Here is a 19,663-nt window from a genome sequence, read left to right on the forward strand (position 1 = left end):
AGGTTATAAAGAGGCATCAGTATCATTTTCAGTCTGTTTCTCAGCCAGTTCAAAACTCCTCACAGGGCCTTGAAATAAGTATAAATTAAGGTTATTGCTGTTAATAAACACTGAAAAAAATAAAGGAAACTACAGAGTCAAACACCTTTTAGTAAACAGATGTAGGATTAAAAATGAGGCTTTGCAAGAATAAAATTAAAAACTAACTTAGTCTGCTTTGTACAGAAATGTACAAGGTCCAGTGTCCCAAAATATCTTTCTTGAAGGGTCTGACCAATCATCAGAATTTTGAATTTTACCCGGGGTTCAGATTTTTTCAACTCTGACTCTCTCTGTATCTTGACTTTAGTCTCAAAATTCAGAGTTTATCTCTGAGTTCTGACATATTTAGCAAAAATCAAAGACTGAGTCACATTCTGACAGTTGAACACTATTCTGAGAAAAAGAGGCATAGTTTTGTTTTTTCATTTCTGTCTTTTTGCATTGAATTCAAACTTTCTGATATATTTTTTGTACTTGTTTATACTTTAAGAACTGGTTTCTTGTCAACAATCTTACGTTTTTCTCTGATTCTAATAATGAGATGTAATTCTGCCTTTTTAAAATATTTTCTTTTTTGTAAAGGTTTTTATTTTTTTCTCTGAATTGAAATTCGGTCTTAGAATTCTCAAAGTTTTGTCAAATATTTTGTACCTTTTTTCTCAAAATTTAAATCTGACTTTTTTTCCCAGAATTTTGAGATTAAAGTTAAAATTGTGAGGAAAATATCAAACCTAAAAAAAATTCAGTGGCTTTTGTCATTGATCATAGTTTTGTGTACTAGAATAAAATAACATTTTAAATAAAAAGTTTCAAGGTGTCACTTTTATCAATCTATTTCATGCATATGACAAAAGAACTCTGTCTAACATATACACTATACTTATTCTGGCCCTTGTGTCATATCACAATGTACACTCATAAACTAGCAATTAAAACTATTCAAGAATAAAGTGAAACTACAAACAATTCATCCAAGCATAAAAAATACAGAATTCAAAACCCCTTATGACCTTGGTAACACTCCTGAATAATAGAAGACAAAATAAACAAATACATAAATAGTAAATAAAGAAAACAAGAGAAAGTTGCGTGTCTGTAAAAGCTGAAGAAAGATTCTTCCAAACACAAACACAAACACATAGATGACCTCAGTGCTGCGAGACAGTACGGATGGATGGAGAGGAGGGGGAGAACAGGAAGGTCTCAGAGAGGAAATGGAGGAAGATGAGGACGATGATGAAGCAGAGCAGGCAGGAACACTGGCTTATTAACTGCTGCTTATCAGTTTGAGGAAGAACTGATAAGAGCTGATCAGGATTTAATGTTATCAGACTCCTTTTTTCCCCACCTGCTCCTGAGCAGCCGTCTTCAGCCAGCTGGACACATGCTTCTTAATCTCCTGCAGAGAGAGGGGAAGACAGAGCGTTAAAAATCACTTTGAATTAACATGTTTTGTCCCTTCAAAGCTAAGGGTGTATGAAAATGTAACGTCTACAAACTTATTATGGAGACTAGGATATGATAGAGACATGCAGTACATGCCTCTCTGGCTGTCCTGAGTGAACGGCGGTCTGAGACTCTGCTACTCATCATGTCAGCACAGTGAGCTGTGTCCTTAATGAAAATGCTTTGGACTTCTTCTCCTCCCTCAGACCTGTCATGGAGCACTGACAGCTCCCTCCATGGGTCAACTCCACCTTTACCAACAAAGACATCAAAGTTCAATCAACAACGTTAATGTTTCTTTTTTTGTCTCTATCAAACCCTGACTCACCGTTGACATACAGGACCCGCTTTGTGGAGGCGTTGTCTCCTCCAAAGTAAGTGTTAGTGAAGGCAATACGTCCGGGCAGGGAATGCTGGGAAATGCCAAACACTTTGGGACAGACTTGAGTCAGAGTCTGCAGAGTCACCATACCGGAGAACGGGCACGTGGCATCCTCACAAGTCTGATCTGAACACAGAATGAAACAGCATCAGGTCAAAGACATGATAATAATGTGTATTATAGGTTTGTTGCTGTGTGTTCATTTGTGTGTTTGTGGTACAGAAGCCAAACTCAGTGCAGGTCTGGTAGGTCCACGCTCTCTCTGCTCCTCGCCTCCCTGAACGAAGAGATGTGTCCATCAGGTCCTTCAAAGATTCCTCATAGGAGATGTGCAGACATGGTTCCTCAGTGGTTGAACGGTAGATCTGCAAACACAAACCAAAGGACACAAAGGCACTGAGGTTCCAGCTGGTGGAAGAAACCCTGAATGGATGCATGGCTCAGCGGTGACACCTGGTGGTCAAAGTGTGTTTTTCATACCTGTGCAAGAGTAACAAGGCGGTTGTAAGGCTCCATCGCTTCGTGGTTTGCCTTGCTGTGATTGGTCATAACACCACAGATCTCGTTTATTGTCATGAGCACCCCTTCTTCATTGTACTGCACTGGTCCCATGAAGATGCCAGCAAGGCTTTGCAACAGCTCAATCTGAGGAGAGATGTATTGTCTGCAAAATCATTTCAGACTGTGTTGAGTTCACTACAAATATCTAAATCAACCCTTCTGCAGAGTACTTGAAAGTTAGTAGAACATAAGGGATCATACAAGGCCTCACACATGGGCATTTGTCCAACTTTGTAAAGCCAAAGAGCTCCAACTTTTCCCCACAAATTAATCTCATAAAAACAAAAAGACATCACCTTATCGTTTGGATCCTCGGGGACCTGACAGCAGCTGAAGTCTTTGGCCGCTTGGCTGGCATTACCAGACATCAGAGCAGCTTCCACAGCAGCAAAGGCTCTCCGCACCGCCGTCAGACACTACAGGAAGAGGAGGAAGAGGAGGAAGAGGAGAATTTAACACACGACAGACTGGAGTTATGGAGACTGTCACATGAACCTCAGACAGGTGGCCGACTTCACACCTTCTCTGAGCCGCCAACTGCTTCATTTGTCAGACTCGAGCCGACAGCCTGAAACACAGAAAATCACAAAAGTAGGATTTAGAATTTGGTTACTCAAAGGAGGAACACACAAATACACATATCAAGAACAGTAAGCATCTCTGCCTGTGATATTTAAGACATATGTACAGTAAGATTTAGTAGAGTAACATGCTGTCCCTTGGGACATTTTGAGGAGGTAGATGACATAGAAAAGACGGCTGATGTTATTTGACCTCTGTATTTTGAAAGTCTTTACTCCAGCCCTGATAGTATGCTAACATTGTGACTGTGTGTTGTGCCAGCTTACATTGCTGTAGGCAGAGAAGTCCAACATGGCCTCTACAGGAGCAGAGGAGGCCACAGCTCCAAACACCAGATGGGGAAACTGCAATGGAAGAGAGATGGACACACGTGAGTGATTAACGCTGCAAATTAATTTTAACAAAGGTTGATGGAATCAGATAATGTTCTTGTGCTTTGATGGTCTTAAGGCCACTAATAGCTTTTTTATTTTGCACTGCACCCACAAAAAAATACACTGACTGCAGTCTTATCTTTTAAATCTGAATAAACTGGGTCAACTGTTTTCCTTTTATGCTAGAGAATACTTAAAACTTTACATTCAGGATGCTGCAGTCATCATAAATCAAAGTCAAACATTGTACTTTGTGTTTGCAACATCCTTGTTTTTTCTTAATGCGAGACGTTATTTCTGTGACCTTTTGCATTCTCTCACTACAACATTATTTACATTGTGGAGATCCCGCCCGACCTAATAGATAATATTACTGGACTTAATAGAATAGTTTCATATGGTTTTATATAACTAACAGAAATGAAGAGAAACTAAGAGCAATTTCAAATCACAAGCTCTTATAGTAGTGGTGTCTGCCATGAATCAGTAATATTTAATTGATTTTTAGAATAAAAAATGCCATGCTTTGAGATAATTTATCGAAATACTCATGATGTTTTTAAGAATTATTATTCAAAATGTAAGTTCATGCATAATCCGAAGAGCCTAAAGCTTTCTGTAGTTTTGAATGCTTCCTTGAGTGCGTAATGTTTCCATCTTATCCTCCACCTTTCCTCTGAACCAGGCGGACAGAGCTCCAGAGTACGAGCCTCCGAAGCTGATCCAGGTGTTCCTGTGGCTCAGGTTGAAACTCTGGCTGATGAACTGGTGGAACACAGCCAAGTCAACCAGCCTGAATAAAGAAAACATACACAGCAAAAAAAAGGTTAGATTCTGGGCACAATTTGGAAGCTTTCACCTGAAACACATCAGAGGTACTGTACATGGAAGGATCGTCACGTGTGTGCACAAAGACTTAGAAAGACAGATGCATGAAGGAGACATGCAGAAATCCACTATCTTCACACGTTCCAATAAACACAAAGGAGATCAGCAGTGAGGGACGACAGCAGACAGCCGGTGACACAGTTACATGTTTAACAAGGTTGACACGCGTCCTGGTTTTCCCCTCGGAGGTTCTTCTGTTTGTTTTTTCGACTCTCATGGAAACAGTTTTGGGATTTTCTACAATGAAGGACTTTGGATTCATTTAAATCAGCTTTGTATGTATATTTTAACTGGTAAGGCGACGCAAAGTCAGGAGAGATGCTTGAACCTGATTGGCTTGGAGTGGCCATGAGGTCAAAGTATCCCGTGTTTTGGTAGCATTCCACCTACAGAACTTTCAACATGCATGTAATGTAGTGAATAAGGGATTCATGCAAAACTTCAACACACACATGCTGGTAGCAAGCCAACACTCACGCCTGCTGGCTGCTCAGGTGTGCCAGATTCTCTGTTTTGAGGCCGTCAGGATTGATGCTGTCGCCATAGAACCGATGCTCCAGAGCCAAAAGCAGAGCTCCGTGTTCCTCAGCCATGTTGACATGGTGACCTGAGGAAACACGGTCAGAGCAGAAGATTTAATGTTAAAGGGGCAGTGAATGTTTGATGGGGTGATGATGCAAATTGTCTTCATCACGCTCTGATGGTTAGTTTGTCAGTTCTACCCATCAGGACTGTAAGGAGAATTAACTGTTACTAGCATGGCTCATTAGGTTTTTCAAAAGTATGAAAGATATTAAGACAATAGACGGAAAGATTTTTTATGAGAAGTGATTTATGAGTTTAAACAATCCATATTTATATGTTACTTATTGTTTTTAAAGTAAGTTTAGTATTACAGGCTTTAGTTTTGCAGAAGTGTTTGCTAGGATAAAGAGAAGGATGCAGAAAGAGAAAGTGAAGGTCATCTCACTAACACGCAACATGATGCTTCATTTAATGTTTGCAATTTCATTTCCACAACTCAGTTTGTTGGATGTTTGATTCAGACATTTGCTGGACTCAATCTGTTTAATTTCTGCAGTTAGAAACAGGGAGAAAACGTGCTGCATGTATCCTGTTGTACCTGCCAGAACGTCAAACTCAAAGATGGGCCCTTCTCCTCCGATATAGAGGAACACTGGACCATCAGGATGCTGCCAGAACGCCTCGTTCACAAAGAACCTCTGGAGAGAAGGTAAAGAAATGCATTATTTTCTCAGTTTGTCCCAGAACAGCAGCACTCTCAGAGCCTTAGTTTCCTTTATTTAGTTGGACAACAAGCTTATTTGAAACATGGCTCGGTGTTATTCTGTTCTTTCTCTACCTGTGGAAAGGTGCGATGGTCTTGTCCGTTGAAGTGGTCCAGCTGCTGATGAAACCTGCCCTCCTTCACGTGTTTGAGAGGCTGGTGACCTCTGGCTGTGAGTGTCAGGAGCTGCTGCTTGGCTTTCTGCAGCTGGAGCTGACGCACACGCTCCTTGATTTTCCACAGAGTCCGTCCTGGCATCAAGAAAGAGAAAATACGAAGTAAGTTAATGTTTGTATCAGCAGATGGTTGATTTGTCTCATGCAGCTTTGAATGTCTGTAAGTCTGTGGTTAAAAGAGATCAAACATGCTCCAGAAAGCCTTTAACGGGCTGTTTTAACTTCTTTATCTACAAAAACAGCTGCAAGAAATGTGCTTCATTTTCATCTCAGAGTTCACGTCCATGTCATCAACAAGATGGCTGACACAAACACCTAAAGATCTAAATCTATGATCTGTTTCTGGAACAGTCAACACCCAGAAGTCCTGAGAAATGCTCTGATATCACCAAACATCAGAGCATGTTTCTCTGCCTCGTCTTCCTAAATTGTGACATAAGCTCAAAAATCAATTTCAAAACATCAGCTACATTTAAAATCTCTGGGTTAACCTGTATACAAAATCGTCAACTCACCAGCATCAACAAAGCTGAAGAGAAGCAGCAGGATGAGACAGTGTGTGAGAGAGAAAACCATCTTAGCCACAAACTTAACCTCAGCGCGTCTCCAACCTGCAGAGCTGAGGACAACCTGCACCTCTCTGCAGCTCCTTTATACTCTCTGAAGACATAAAGTCACTGAAAACAGAGAAGATGAGTGAATTTGATACATGATGCATCCTGTGTTTCATGACAACAGAGTGAGGCTGTGTGTGTTAGAGAGAGTGTGAGTGTGAGATATATAAACTGCTCAGCAGAACAGAGCGTCTGTTTGGTGACGTGAGGAGATCTTTCTGCCTTGTAATCGTTTTTTGAAGTGATGGAGTTACAGGATTTTATGAACTGCTGCATCAGTGTATAGAAGCTATGACCTGTAACCACACACACACACACACACACACACACACACACACACACACACGTCGGACTTAATGCTACAATGATGACCTGATTTATATAGCGCCAAATCGTACTTCAGGAGCAAGGACCACACCAGCAACAGAGTGAGACTTGAAAGATACTTTATTGATTATGGATTATTGATATTTATCGATTTTGAACATCGATTATCACCACTTCATGTTTTATTATTAACAAAGACCAAATACAAGACAGGATAGGATCCAGTTCCATCTTACAGATAGGACTCAGCCTGATTTCATCTTAATCCACCATGAGCAGAGCACTTTGCAGCATTTAGCAAGTTACAGTGGCGAGGACAAACTTCCTTTAACAGGCAGAAACCTCCAGCAGGACCAGACTCATGTTAGACACACAGCTGCTGAGACTGAATGAGGAATTAGAGGAGACGGAGATATGACTGCATTTCAAGGACTTTCATTAGCAACATATCTGCTGACCAAATTGTAGATATACTGTTGAATTTTTCCATCTCTTTATTTTCCCGGATTAAATGGAAAAGAAACGCCCAATCTTAAAGTTAAATTCATTTAACCATCTCGCTGCTATTTCATTTAAACTCTGAGACATTTTGGTGGTACTGATCTTCTCATTCAAGAAAGGCGACAACCAAGTTTACTAAAAGTTTCAACAGTTCAAAGAGCTTATATTAGAAAAAAGGGCATTAAACGTTGATAAATTCAGGCTTAAAACGATTAAAGATGATATGAAATATTATGATGAAACACACAAAACCACATCCTGAGCTCTATCATTTGATATCCAGTGGAGTGATCTCTCTTTTCTCAGAATACAGAGATCCCCCTATCAACATATCAGTCCCATCAAAGGCCAAAGGAATTGGAGCAATATTAACAGTTACTGTATGTGGCACAAAGATTATTAAAGCTCCTATGAGGGTTTTTTGATATCATTGAAACAGACTGAAATCCATACTGATATTTTCTAATGAACAACAAAGCCTGACCAGACCATCAGTGACAGAATCAAAGATTTATTTATGCTTACTTTTAATGCCCTGAATTTAAGTTAATAACACAACAATATAAACACAGTCCTATTACCATTTACTTTATTTGTTTCTGCTCTGAGGATGGGCATTTTAACATGGGTGTTAATGGGACTCCCTGTGTTCTTGGAGCCAGCCTCAAGTGGACACTCAAGTTATGAGGTAACATGAGGTTTTAAATGGTCAGTGTTGTAAACATGTGGGCAGCAACATATTATTGATGGATACATCTTTCAATAATAAAAGCTAAATTCTCAATAATCTCTAAGCTACTTTCTCATGTGGAATGTAGAAATGTTTTCAGTGTGGTTTTAAAATTGCCCAACTCTTAAAGAAGAAAAGTTGATTCATTTACGTCATTGTGACAACAGTTCCTCAGTCATCTGAGTTTCCTGTTACATCTTTAACCTTCCATATCTGACATTTTCTGCCAGATGGAAGAGGAAATCCTGGGTGTGGGTGTGAGTGCACTTTTCATTTCAGCACACAGACACATTTCGGTTCTCCTCAGGTCCAGACATGAACAACACTCTGGAAGAAGAGCATGAGCCAAGGCTGGTTTATGCTGTGATCTTTGCCTGTATCATTGTGCTGGGTCTGCCTCTGAATGCTCTGTCACTCTGGACTCTGATTCGTCAACACAGCCTGAAATCTCCAAGTGCGGTCTACATGGTCAACCTGGCGATCTCAGACCTACTGCTGGTCATCTCTTTACCAATGAGGGTCTACTTTTACGCCACAGGCATCTGGCCACTGGGTGATTTTGCATGCAACTTGATCACAGTGTTCTTTCGTAACAACATCCGCTCCAGCATTTTCTTCATCACCTTCATCAGCGTGGACCGGCTGCTGGCTGTGGTTTATCCTCTGAGGTCACGCCACCTTCGCACCTCGTCTAACGCCTGTAAAGCTGCTGCAGCTGTTTGGCTGCTTGTGTTGGTGATGAGCGTCCCAGAGAGTATGTCCTTTTTAAAGTTTTTGAATAACCTCACTGAATCGTCCTGCTTTGAAATGGCTCATGTTCAGAATCAGAATCAGAGTCCTGATATCTTAATGCAGCTTGTTCAGCCTATGATAGTGTTCGGCATGCTGGCAGTCAACATTGTGTGCACTGCTCTGGTGTCTTGGACTCTCAACAAACATCTGAATGACTCTGCAAGGGTCAACAACAAGGTAAATGTCATGCTGATATTTGGCATGAGCTTGGTTATGTTCACAGTATGTTTCCTGCCTCTGTCAGTTGGTTTACTCACAACAGTATCATCAACTGTGATGACACCTTTAGTTTTACTCGCTAGTTTGAACTGCTGTCTGGATCCACTGTTGTATTACTTTTCTTTGGACGCTTTCTGGAAGAAAAAGGAGGACAGGAGTCTTCCAAGAGAACACTGATCGCAGAAGAGACTATGAATCAATTCAGATGTATTGCTCACATCCATTGTTTTGTCTAGCTGTTCATATTCATTTTTAAAACGTGGCTTGCTTCAGATTTCAAGGGGAAGTTGTCATCATCTGTAACTGACCCACATGCACAAAATACCATGAGGTCACATGTAGCAAAGTTTATAGCACTAAATATGGAAGCCCCCAAAGTAAGGGAAGTTTCATGTTTGAACTGATGTGCAGTGGAAGCCGACAAATCAACGAGAAGACGCTAACAGGGAAGGAGAATTTAGAGTCAAAACTTTAATGATGACTTTTTTTGTTTCCCTTACAGTACTATGATTTTAAAGTTGCATGCATTATGACTCGGCTGAGGTCGTATCGCGAAAGACCTGACCTGTATTTGATTAAGGACCATTTATGAAGGTGGCCCAAATCTGATTTCAAAAGATCAGATTATGTGAGCTGTGTGAAACAGCATGTTTTAAAAGTAAGATGTGAGTCACAGATTACTAGGAAAAAAGATTGCATTTATTTTACAGATTTATGGGGTGGCATCACTTTTGTAAGTTGACACTCAAATGTTCCCTATTTTTCTTGAAAAATAAACTTCTGGAATATTTATGTTGACACTTCTGTCCTGCTGCTGTTGCTTGGATTTGAAGAGAGGATGCAGTATTAGCCTAACTGTTTAGCATCGTAATGGCAACTAATGTTTTTGCCACAGTGTCAACAGGCAGAGGTGAAATTTGCTTGAACTCCTTTCTGCAGATTGATTTGACATGATGTGAGAGATCAGGCTGTCTGTGACATCGCTCTTTGTATTCATAATAAACTTTTTTTAATATTTTATTTATTTTATTTTATTAAAGTGTTGCTTAATGATACAATAGATACAATAGATAAATACATAAAATGAAAGAAAAATAGAAAAAAAGAAAAAAAAGGATGTATAAATCGTACTTCTATTAATAATAATAATAATAATAATAATGATAATAATAATAATAATATTAATATTAATAATAATAATAAAGACAGCAATCATCAGGAATTATTACTACCATCACATACAAATTAAATAAATAATAATAATAATAATAATAATAATAATAATAATAATATTATTATTATTATGATTATAATAAAAGGAGACTTTTGCACACCTCCATTCATTAATTAACTTACATGTTATGAAGTTTTGACCAATCAGAAAATAAGCATTTAGCACAGACGGGTTATAAGTAACGCCGGGTAAAACAAGACCTTTCAGTATAAAATTGATTGAATTGTTTTATGACAGTTTTATGACCAGATATAACTGGAAATAGTTTTACATGTTTATTTATTTTATTAGTTAGATAAAGGAGAGATACCACTCCCATGTCTGCATCGTAATTAAAGCTTGAAGTGGTTAGCTTAGCACAAAGACTATACACGAATAAAAAGCTAACCACCTGGCTATGTTACTGCAAAACCAAAGAGTTAATAAAATCAGTTTTTCTTCTTTACCACCAACAAAAGTGAAGAATGGTAATCAAAAAATATAGTAGCTAAAAACTGATTAAATGCGAAGATTAGCTTTTAGCTTTATTTACTGGACGCACGATAAACACACTAACAAATGAATAATGGGAGCTGTCCCTTATTTTCTTCCACTGGACAGACATATTGTGCATGTTTAACATTAAAGCTGTTTTTCAGCTGATATGACAAAGGTTTTTATGTAAAAGTTAGGACATAATTCTCATTTCAGCATCAAACTTTACTTTTTCAGTTCAGTGTGTTTGAAGATATAAATCCTTTGCCATGATTCAGGCGCTGGTCTTCTTTGGGAGCATCTCTGTCACACAGCCAGCAGCTCCACAGTCCTAATCCACACCAGATGGACCATCGTTGATACGAGCTTTCAGCAGACTGAGGGGATCGAGATGACCTTATGTGAAGATTTGAAATGATCTGGAAGTAAATAAAAGCTGCATCAATCTAATATTCCACGCTACCGTGTCAAATGAGGCCACTGAGGGAACGTTGGGTGACCTTTTTTAATGCTCGGCCACAGAGATGTGAAAAGAGGAAGTTGTAAGAATTTCTCTGAATTGCTTTTGTGGTGTGATGCAAGAGCTGAATAGGGCGGATGAAATCAGGAAACAAGAACAAGGTTTCCGTTTGATAAAACATTTCACACAGCTCGACAGCACTTTACTGCACAATGAAGGAGTTATATTCCAGCTGTAAAGAGGCCAGGTGTCCGAAGTCTTCTTATCCTTACACGGAGAGAGAGTATTCCTTAGTTTTTATATTGAATAAAATGGGTAAAGGTTATTACTAGGCCATTCATATCTGACACATCCCCTCATTAACTTCTTTATATCCAGTCACTAGGGGGTTTAAATGTGGTTGACAACTCTAGAATAATCTAAGTGGACCTTGAGTTAAGCTTATTTGTCAAACGTTAAAGTTTTTTTTATGCTTGAATATCAATTCAAACTCAATAAGGTGACTTATCTGCCAGTTAATTAAAAAATACTCATATGTTAGAATAATTGTTATGATGATGTCTGCTCATGTATGTCCAGTTGATGGCACTGCAGGCTTTTAACATGTAGCTGCATCTATAGTAATATCTTGAGATGTACACAACCAGTCAAAAGTTTGGACACACCCTCTCATTCAGTGATTTTTATTTATTTTAATTATTTTCAACATTGTAGATTAATACTGAAGACATCAAAACTATGAAATAATCTGGTTTTGCCATAATCTGGATTACAACAGTAGTCAAATAGGACTATCCATTGTGTACTAACCCTACCTCTGAACAACACAACTGATGGTCTCAAACACATTAAGAAGGCAAGTCATTCTACAAATGAACTCTTGACAAGGCTCATGTTCATTAGAAACCATTCCAGGAGACCACTTCATGAAGCAGACTGAGAGAATACCAAGAGTGTGTAAAGCTGTCATGAAGGAAAAAGGGGGCTACTTTACAGAATCTAAAATATAAAAGATATTCTGCTTTGTTTAACACTTTTTTGTGAATTAAATAATTCCATAAATGTTCTTTCATAGTTTTGATGTCTTCAGTATTAATCTACAGTGTTTCAAATAATTAGAATAAATACAAACCCTTGAATGAGAAGGTGTTTCCAAACTTTTGACAGGTAGTGTGTAATCCAGGGATGTATCCAGAGGGTTTGCATAGACTATTCAGAATTTGATTGGCAAACTCAAGTGCCACCCCAAAATCCTAAAATATTGTTGGCAATTTGCCTTGTGGGAGGCAAGACTTGAGTTACAATCAGTAATTTGGTCTGTGTAAGAGGCTGCCAGGGACTTGTATTTGCATTTAACTGCATTTCTTTTTGAATGATACGACTTCTTAATGCCGGTAACCGCTTCAAGGAGGCAGGTGTTAGACGAGGTAAATTACAGCATGCTGGAGAAACAGCCATGTCATATTTTTTCCTCAGCAAATATTCATGATGAGTGAAACATGAGTGAAACATCTGACTGTTGTTTTCAGAAATATAACAAACACATGTATACAACAAGATCAGCAAAGATATGAGGTATCACTTTGATCATAGAGGGTGCCAAAGTCAACACAAATAGAAAGTTCCTTACAGGAGCTTTAAAGTAGAACTAATCTGAAGGGACATAAATGATGAATATTTGTTTTCTAATCTAATAATATTTCAACTTAGTTTAATTATGTTACCATATTTTGTAAAGTTTACAGTAAATATGAATGCATGTTGCATTAAAACACCCTAAAACAGCATAATGATGCTGCAGGGTAATGATGATGCACAAGGTTTGAGAGATAAAGACGCCATGCTTATTTTCACTACTTTATTCACAGACAGATTTCATCAGCAGACAAAATATACAGCTCAAAGTTGGTTTTGTTTGTTTAACTAACAGACATGTATTATGCTCTCATATCAGTAGCTTTGACTTTAATCCAGTCTCTGGATTAAGGCTTGAAACGTTGTTTTACAAAACATTCTAACAGTGCTGTTTTTTCTTATAAGACATGCAAGGGAAAACAGACATTATCTTATAAAGGTTCACAAAGGCAATGATTCAAAGTGAGTTAAAAAAGCTGATGACTATTGAGAGCATCAAAAAGAACTACAATGTTCACTCGTTTCAATTCTAATGATATACAAACATGTGGATGCAATCTATTTCCCAATGCAACCTCCTCTTATGTCTACTTTGTGACAGTTCTCTTAAAGAAGGAAATGAGAAGCAGGAGGTGAAGTAAGGACGCAGGCAAGGGGATAAATATGCAAGCAAGCAACTAGTTATCAGCAGTTACATGTTTACATTTAAGAGACCATGAGAGAAAACATTTCAATGTTTGCACAAGAAAGCAAGACATCATGCTCTGCATGGATGATTGTGTAAGAAGAACTTAGAGACAGCTCGTGTGCCGCAGAGAAAACAAAAGTGCAGTCACCTCAGCAACACGTGGAGACCATCAACTCCCCAAGCAGGAACAACAGATCCCCAGAGGGAGAGGAGAGGTCTTGCAATTGTGTTCATTATTGGCTTAAAGACTGTGCTACAAGGAAAATCCTGTGATAAAACCAGCAGCTTAGTATTGCATCACATGTCAGGGTACCAAGGGGTATAGAAAAAAAAAACATTCAGGTAGGAATTAAGAAAAAACATCTTAACAATCCAAATGAACGAGTAAAGTGCGACTCAGACAAGATCAGATCCACAGGAGGATGCTACAGTGGCTGGGGTGGTGATGGAGCTGTGCCTTTTGGGGGGTTGGGTTGTCACGGATCACCGCCGCGCTTACGCTTCATCGCAGATAACCGTCTCCACCACAAATGTGTTCTCGAAGTGACGGATGTGGTGGCAGTCCTTCGCCTCGCGCTTGTCGATGCCTGAGAGGGAAACAGGGTGAGACAGAGAGTGGATCAGCGATGTGACTTTGGTGCGAGCTGACCTGCAGTTCTTATCACAACAGTTTAAAAAGTCACATTCACTTCAGTTAAAACAAAGAGCACACAGTCCATCAGGAGGACGGTTTTTCTTCTTTATTGACTGATTCCATCGACCTCTCCATTAGACACGACTTACGTCTGCGGGTGACACGCCGGCTTAGGCGGTACGTGTCCTTTCCGTTGCACAGGCGGTAGATAAACGGTCCCAGCTGACGCATGTTGTGCACTCTCCCAGTCACCACCATCTCCTCGTGGATGATGTAGGTCTGAGGCAAGTATGTTCCCTTCTGCAAGATACACAGGTGTGATTACAGCAAGCTCACAGGGACAAGGAATACAACACAGGGCAGAATTTGTAGGTGCAATGAACGCCTGTGTGCCTGTACTTGTTCGAACAATGACATCACACCTTTCACCTGGAGAGTACAAACTGAGGACACTACAAAGAATAAATTAAACTAACCTTTTCTCTATCTCAGTGTATCTTACTTCACAAAATACTTTCCTTTTGTACACTTAAGACCTAATAAGACAACATTTTAAATGTTTAGAATCAACTATGCACATGATTCGTCTCGTAAGCATCCCTGCCCCTCGCTTGCTAACATTTATAATATAACCACCGTCATGATATGTCTCCCAAGCTTAGAAAACATTCTCCCTGTTTCAAATGAAAGTGTATTAAATAATGGAACAAGATGCAGCAAAAATAGAAGCTTAAATAGTTCATGTGACTTATTTTCAATACTATCTTACAGGCTTGTTAGTATAGCAGCTGTTAGTTTGCTGTACTGGATAGAAGGCGTGTGTACATTGAGTCGACCAAGAATTATATGCCAGGGCTGAGGCTCAAGTTAATTTTTACTGGCGTTATGTTATCATGCTCTACTACCTGGATGTAAACAAGAACAGATGACAGTATCTCATAGCTTGGCATGGTTTGTGACGGATGTATTTTGATGTAGGTAATGGAGATAAAGTTGCATGTAGGCGCATGTGGATGTTATATGGCTCCCGTCGACGAATGGCTTCAAAACAACGTTCAGGAACAGATGGGTGAAGTCACAGATACTACGTCTATTATTTATAGTCTATGGTTTAAACCACTGCAGAATTAGTGGTTTCAATACATCCCTGAGAATAGCTAGTATAGAAACTACATAGCACTGCATGCAGCACATTATTTGAGGACACCTCTGTTAAGTGAGAAGTGAGACCTGAGGTGAAAGTCAGGTTCTGTGGACATTTGTTATATGGTGGGGTGAAGTTATTCTGCAACTGAGGCAATGAGTACTTGAAAAGCACTGTGTCTGTGAAATCACTCACTGGGACACCAACGTTGAGTTCACTTGGGTTCATTATGGCGTTGTTACAGATTTGTAATGTGTAAGCGGCTCAGGTTTGCAGTTGTGTTACCTTGACGTTGATTAGAAGCTCCCAGAGGTTGCGTGGCGGCATCACGATGGTGGTGTTGAGCTCTATCACGTAGCATTTGTCCAGAGCTATGTCATGGTAGGCGGTCAATCCCTGAAAAACATCAGATTAATAAATGGCTTGTGGTAAAGTTTGAATAATGTACGTCAGGTTAAAGCTGGAGCATTACCACAAATTTTGTACAAACGCTCATAATCCCCAGAGGATGTATCCTTTAGACATTAGTAAGCCTGACTGAGGACCTTTAGTCTGAAGCTAAAACAGAGTAAAGATATTTACAAAACGAAAGTGCACAGAATAGATCAGACTATTTAAGCAACATCTGATAACAACAAACGTTACTTTATCAAAGGTCACACGTTCTGCTGGAAGGAACCTGGTATCAAAGATAAAGACAGAGCTCTTGTATAAAAATGTTCCTTATTTTTCCTGTAAAAAGGTGTGACTTGAAGTAAAGACTGCACTCTCTACTGCAGTATTGAGTTCTCCACTCCAGCTGTATAAGTCTGTGTCTGTGTGTTTGTCCTCACTCTGTGGAAGTCATGGATTATATCAGCGGGGTCACTGCCTCCGAAGTGAGGCACAGGCACGGTGATCTTCTCGTAGTTGTCGGCCAAGTAGATGCCAACATTTTCCTCGATCTCCTGACGCCCACGCAACGGAGCGTACGCAGAGTCTTCGTACAGCACCCTGCAGTGGAACAGGTTCTCCTCTGGGATCTGAACACACACATACACACCAGAATAGAGATCAACAACACACCAGCTGGAGCTCTAAAAACAAGACTGTAGTGGGAGTTTCTTTCTTGTACTGCAAGGATTTGAACCGAAACAAAGGACATAGTTTTGTTTAAGGTGTTTAGTGCAAAGAAAAAAATAAGGCTGCAATAAGGGATAGCAACAATTGAATCTCTTAAGAGAGCCATATTTGGTGCAATAACCAAAAAATAATGCATGCAAATTTACTCAAAGTTTTTATGTTCATCTTCTGTTCTTAATGTTTTATACAATACCTGTCTTTGCATCATGTTTCTCCTGAATCCAAAACAAATCCAAGTGCATATTTTAATCACTCAGTATGCACCAGTTAATCTGAGAATAGCTCATACCTACCATTAGCTTGAGCTTCATCTGAATGCATCACAATGAGGTGAAAGCATGGCCATGATATCCTGGCCTCCAGCCTCCAGTTTTAGCATTCAAATGCTGATTTGAATGAGCCATCGTTGCATGTTTACGTTAAATAATACTCCTATTACTTGCAGATTAATCATAGACTTTCATGAGGTGTATATAGCTAATGCTCACCTCATGATTGGGACCAACTTGCCTGTTAAAGCTCCTGTGAGGAACTTTCCATTTGTTTTGATTTAGATGCCTCCTGTGGATGTTTGCTTATCTTCTCCTATTCATGTGTAAGTCATGTCTTCTAAACAAAAGTATCACACTGTTTAATTTCAGCACCAAAAATGTATCACTCAACCTGCAACAGGAAATGTATAAAGGCTGTTTCAGTCACTCAACTTTTCTGACACCTACCCCCTGCTAGTGGTTTTAGACGATGCAACTAAATATATAACAATAGTGAGTCTTGTTTCAGATGATCTTATTTGCTTTGCAAGGTCATAAGGAAGCATCAGGGTTAGTTTCACTCTGTTTCGTCAGCAGATAAAAACTCCTCACAGGAGCTTAAAGTATCAGAAAGCAAACCTGAGACTTTATATTCACGAAAGCTTCAAATCCTGAGCCTGAAGAGGCTCGCACAATAAATATTATTGACATTTTAGCTTCAAAATCATCAAAACAAATCACAGATTATCAAAACAATGTTTGGCTGTTAGTATTTGTTCAATCAATTAATGTAAAATGTTCACAGCTCCTTGTAATCAGCTCTTACATGAGGTATAAAGTAGTAACGGTAGACGTAAATGGAGGCAAGGACCAGACCGGCCATGAACACAACCAGGCCGAACGTCAGGCAGCACAGCCCGTTGAGGGGGCTCTTTTTGGGCCGCAGTGGAAGGACCAGCTCGTCCTCATCCTGCAAAAGACACACACACACACACATGCACACACATTACTCCCTCAAATGGGCACAGAAAAGCATTTCCAGGCCGCCTCAAACCAACTTTCAGCTTACTCATCTTCCCTGTGACAGGCAGCTGAAAAGACCTGAATTGACTGACTCCTCTAACTGCTAAAATCAGCGCTCAGATAAGCTGTGATGCCTCATTTGGAACAGGAATTAACAGCACTGAGCTCAGGGAGAGATGAGGGAGCGCTTGGTATTGAATACTCGTCTGAGATAGTGGGTGAGTAATTTTCCCAGACGCCTCCAGTCTCGCAGCCCATCTGCCAGTGCCACGCATCCAACCTGTGTTCGCAGGGTGGCACTACACACAGATAGTAGCTACTTAGTGACTGTGTGCTTCCCTTTATTAAAATAATGACTAACAGAGTGGCGGCTCGATGTGTGCTGAGGAAAAGGTCCTGGGAGGTAAAATTATCCTCTGAGAAAGTGGCTCTTTAACGAAACAATGGATGCTATTCTTAGCTGGAAATTGGAGGATAAAACGATTGTGAGCTGCAGGGAGCAGCTCTTGTAAGAAACTTCAGAGGAGAATGGTGACATCCCCTGTCAGAATATGTTGCATCATTTTAAAAAGGAGATGACACAAAAAGGTTGAATGCAATGCCTTTGTCTTGCATTGTCTTTGTAAGAGTGCAGCACATTTTTTGCACCTAAGTAGGACAAAGTCTCTGCTGGATTTTATGTTACGTGATTTATCTCGGCTCAGTGTTCTGCTCTTTGTAAACTTCATAAGGACAAGGCGACAACTGTGCTTGTGTGAACACAGACTTCTCTGAGACTTTGTGTTCTTCCCACCACACACAGAGATATAAGGACTCTTTCACACCAGCTGTGAGCGTGACACACCATGAGGCCTGTCAGTCTCCTGGTGAGCAGATATTACAGTCGCAGTCTGCACTTTTTCACTTTAAACGCATGTCTAATGTCCTATATAGCCTATATATATATATATTGCACCATCCGGGGGGCAAGGTCATGCATCTTTAATGAGAGTTGAGGTGATGCTGGGGTGCTGCAAAGTTGTGGACTCCCCTGCTCTACCTCCATCAGAGCTGTGAAAAATAATCTTGCATGCGCTGCAGGCAGGATCATCCCATCTGCCATTTTGTCAGCCACATATTGCACATACCTTGCATTTAATCTTTTTTTAAAGCTTTTCTTTGAATATTACTTTGATTATAACACATCTCTGACCGAATTCAAACAATCAAAGGTAATTCAAGAGGCAGTACTTCCTTTTTTTAATCCCCTTTGTGCATGCAATCTGCAGCACAGTGTTAAATGCAGAGTATGCATGTTGTTTAAACTTGCAGTGAGCTTTTAAAAGAGGCGTACAGCGCAGAGGAAACCATCACAGCAAGGACATGCTTTGTTTGCCTGTAAATGGCGATAGCTGCTGTCAAAATGTCCTGCTGCTGCTCATGGCTGTGCAGGTGCAGGCTGCAGACAGGAGAGCCTGAGCGCAGCAGGATTCACATCACATGAGCATTACATCAGGACTACAAAGACAAGGAGCATTTAAAGAACACAGTCAACAAAGAAGGACGCGTTTCTCACCAGAGGATGAGGGATGAGGATTTCAGTCTTATCGCCATCATTCTCCTTCTCCACTTTCTGTCCCGCGACAGCCTGGAAGCTGATCTTCACCATGGCTGGGTGTCCAAATCGGTCTGTGCGCGCTGGTGTGTGCGTCTGTGTGTGTGTGTGTGTTTGTGTGTGCAGGTCCCCCCTCTCTCCGTCTGTGTTTACACTGTGGACACCTTTTCTGGAACAAATCACCTCGTCGTCGGGCGGGCCGTCCTCCTCTCACAGCTGCTTCCTCTGTCTGTTTTTGTTTCACCAAACCGGAAGTGTGCTGTTTTATTTTTTTTGCGAATATGAGCCCTTAAAGGAGCAGTCCGCTGCTTTCTGCAAACTGTGGCACTGCAAAAGGGACTAACTCTATTTATATTTTCATTTTAAGATGTTTTGTAATATAGTAATATGCAAGTACCAAAGCTGGAGACTAACAAAAACAAAAACAAGTGAAGCATGAAGCACTAGTGTATGAAAAAGTTTGCTGCCACTTCTGATAAGCT

General features: G+C 40.0%; 5 protein-coding genes across 6 annotated transcripts; 1 reads left to right on the forward strand and 4 right to left on the reverse strand.

Annotated features, from left to right (window-relative positions):
* Window positions 1–1,139: 1,139 nt before the first annotated feature.
* Window positions 1,140–1,958, reverse strand: LOC117825644 (thymus-specific serine protease-like). Its single transcript, XM_034701558.1, has 3 exons — window positions 1,817–1,958; window positions 1,585–1,739; window positions 1,140–1,441 (listed from the first exon to the last, which is right to left on the reverse strand). The coding sequence occupies exons 1-3, from the start codon at window positions 1,956–1,958 to the stop codon at window positions 1,370–1,372; spliced, it is 369 nt and encodes a 122-aa protein (XP_034557449.1). The 3' UTR covers window positions 1,140–1,369.
* Window positions 1,959–1,983: 25 nt separating this feature from the next.
* LOC117825645 (thymus-specific serine protease-like) lies at window positions 1,984–3,406 on the reverse strand. The gene is made up of 5 exons (XM_034701559.1): window positions 3,280–3,406; window positions 2,952–2,999; window positions 2,728–2,847; window positions 2,351–2,515; window positions 1,984–2,235 (listed from the first exon to the last, which is right to left on the reverse strand). Exons 1-5 carry the CDS (start codon window positions 3,304–3,306, stop codon window positions 1,984–1,986), a joined length of 612 nt encoding a protein of 203 aa, XP_034557450.1. The 5' UTR covers window positions 3,307–3,406.
* A 587-nt stretch (window positions 3,407–3,993) lies between these two features.
* LOC117825648 (thymus-specific serine protease-like) lies at window positions 3,994–6,333 on the reverse strand. The gene is made up of 5 exons (XM_034701561.1): window positions 6,255–6,333; window positions 5,639–5,814; window positions 5,399–5,498; window positions 4,753–4,882; window positions 3,994–4,180 (listed from the first exon to the last, which is right to left on the reverse strand). The coding sequence occupies exons 1-5, from the start codon at window positions 6,313–6,315 to the stop codon at window positions 3,994–3,996; spliced, it is 654 nt and encodes a 217-aa protein (XP_034557452.1). The 5' UTR covers window positions 6,316–6,333.
* Window positions 6,334–8,130: 1,797 nt separating this feature from the next.
* LOC117825883 (lysophosphatidic acid receptor 5-like) lies at window positions 8,131–11,064 on the forward strand. 2 transcript variants are annotated; one of them, XM_034701854.1, is made up of 2 exons: window positions 8,131–8,880; window positions 10,909–11,064. In XM_034701854.1, the coding sequence occupies exons 1-2, from the start codon at window positions 8,227–8,229 to the stop codon at window positions 10,963–10,965; spliced, it is 711 nt and encodes a 236-aa protein (XP_034557745.1). In that variant the 5' UTR covers window positions 8,131–8,226; the 3' UTR covers window positions 10,966–11,064. The 2 variants fall into 2 exon arrangements, with proteins under 2 accessions (XP_034557745.1, XP_034557746.1); XM_034701855.1 differs by having other exon boundaries at window positions 8,131–8,665.
* Window positions 11,065–12,933: 1,869 nt separating this feature from the next.
* On the reverse strand, window positions 12,934–19,433 carry itm2ca (integral membrane protein 2Ca). Its single transcript, XM_034701856.1, has 6 exons — window positions 19,143–19,433; window positions 17,391–17,534; window positions 16,025–16,213; window positions 15,477–15,587; window positions 14,197–14,347; window positions 12,934–14,000 (listed from the first exon to the last, which is right to left on the reverse strand). Exons 1-6 carry the CDS (start codon window positions 19,233–19,235, stop codon window positions 13,909–13,911), a joined length of 780 nt encoding a protein of 259 aa, XP_034557747.1. The 5' UTR covers window positions 19,236–19,433; the 3' UTR covers window positions 12,934–13,908.
* Window positions 19,434–19,663: the final 230 nt, after the last annotated feature.

The sequence above is a fragment of the Notolabrus celidotus genome, chromosome 14 (assembly GCF_009762535.1).
Source record: "Notolabrus celidotus isolate fNotCel1 chromosome 14, fNotCel1.pri, whole genome shotgun sequence".
In the NCBI taxonomy this organism is placed as follows: Eukaryota; Metazoa; Chordata; class Actinopteri; order Labriformes; family Labridae; genus Notolabrus; species Notolabrus celidotus.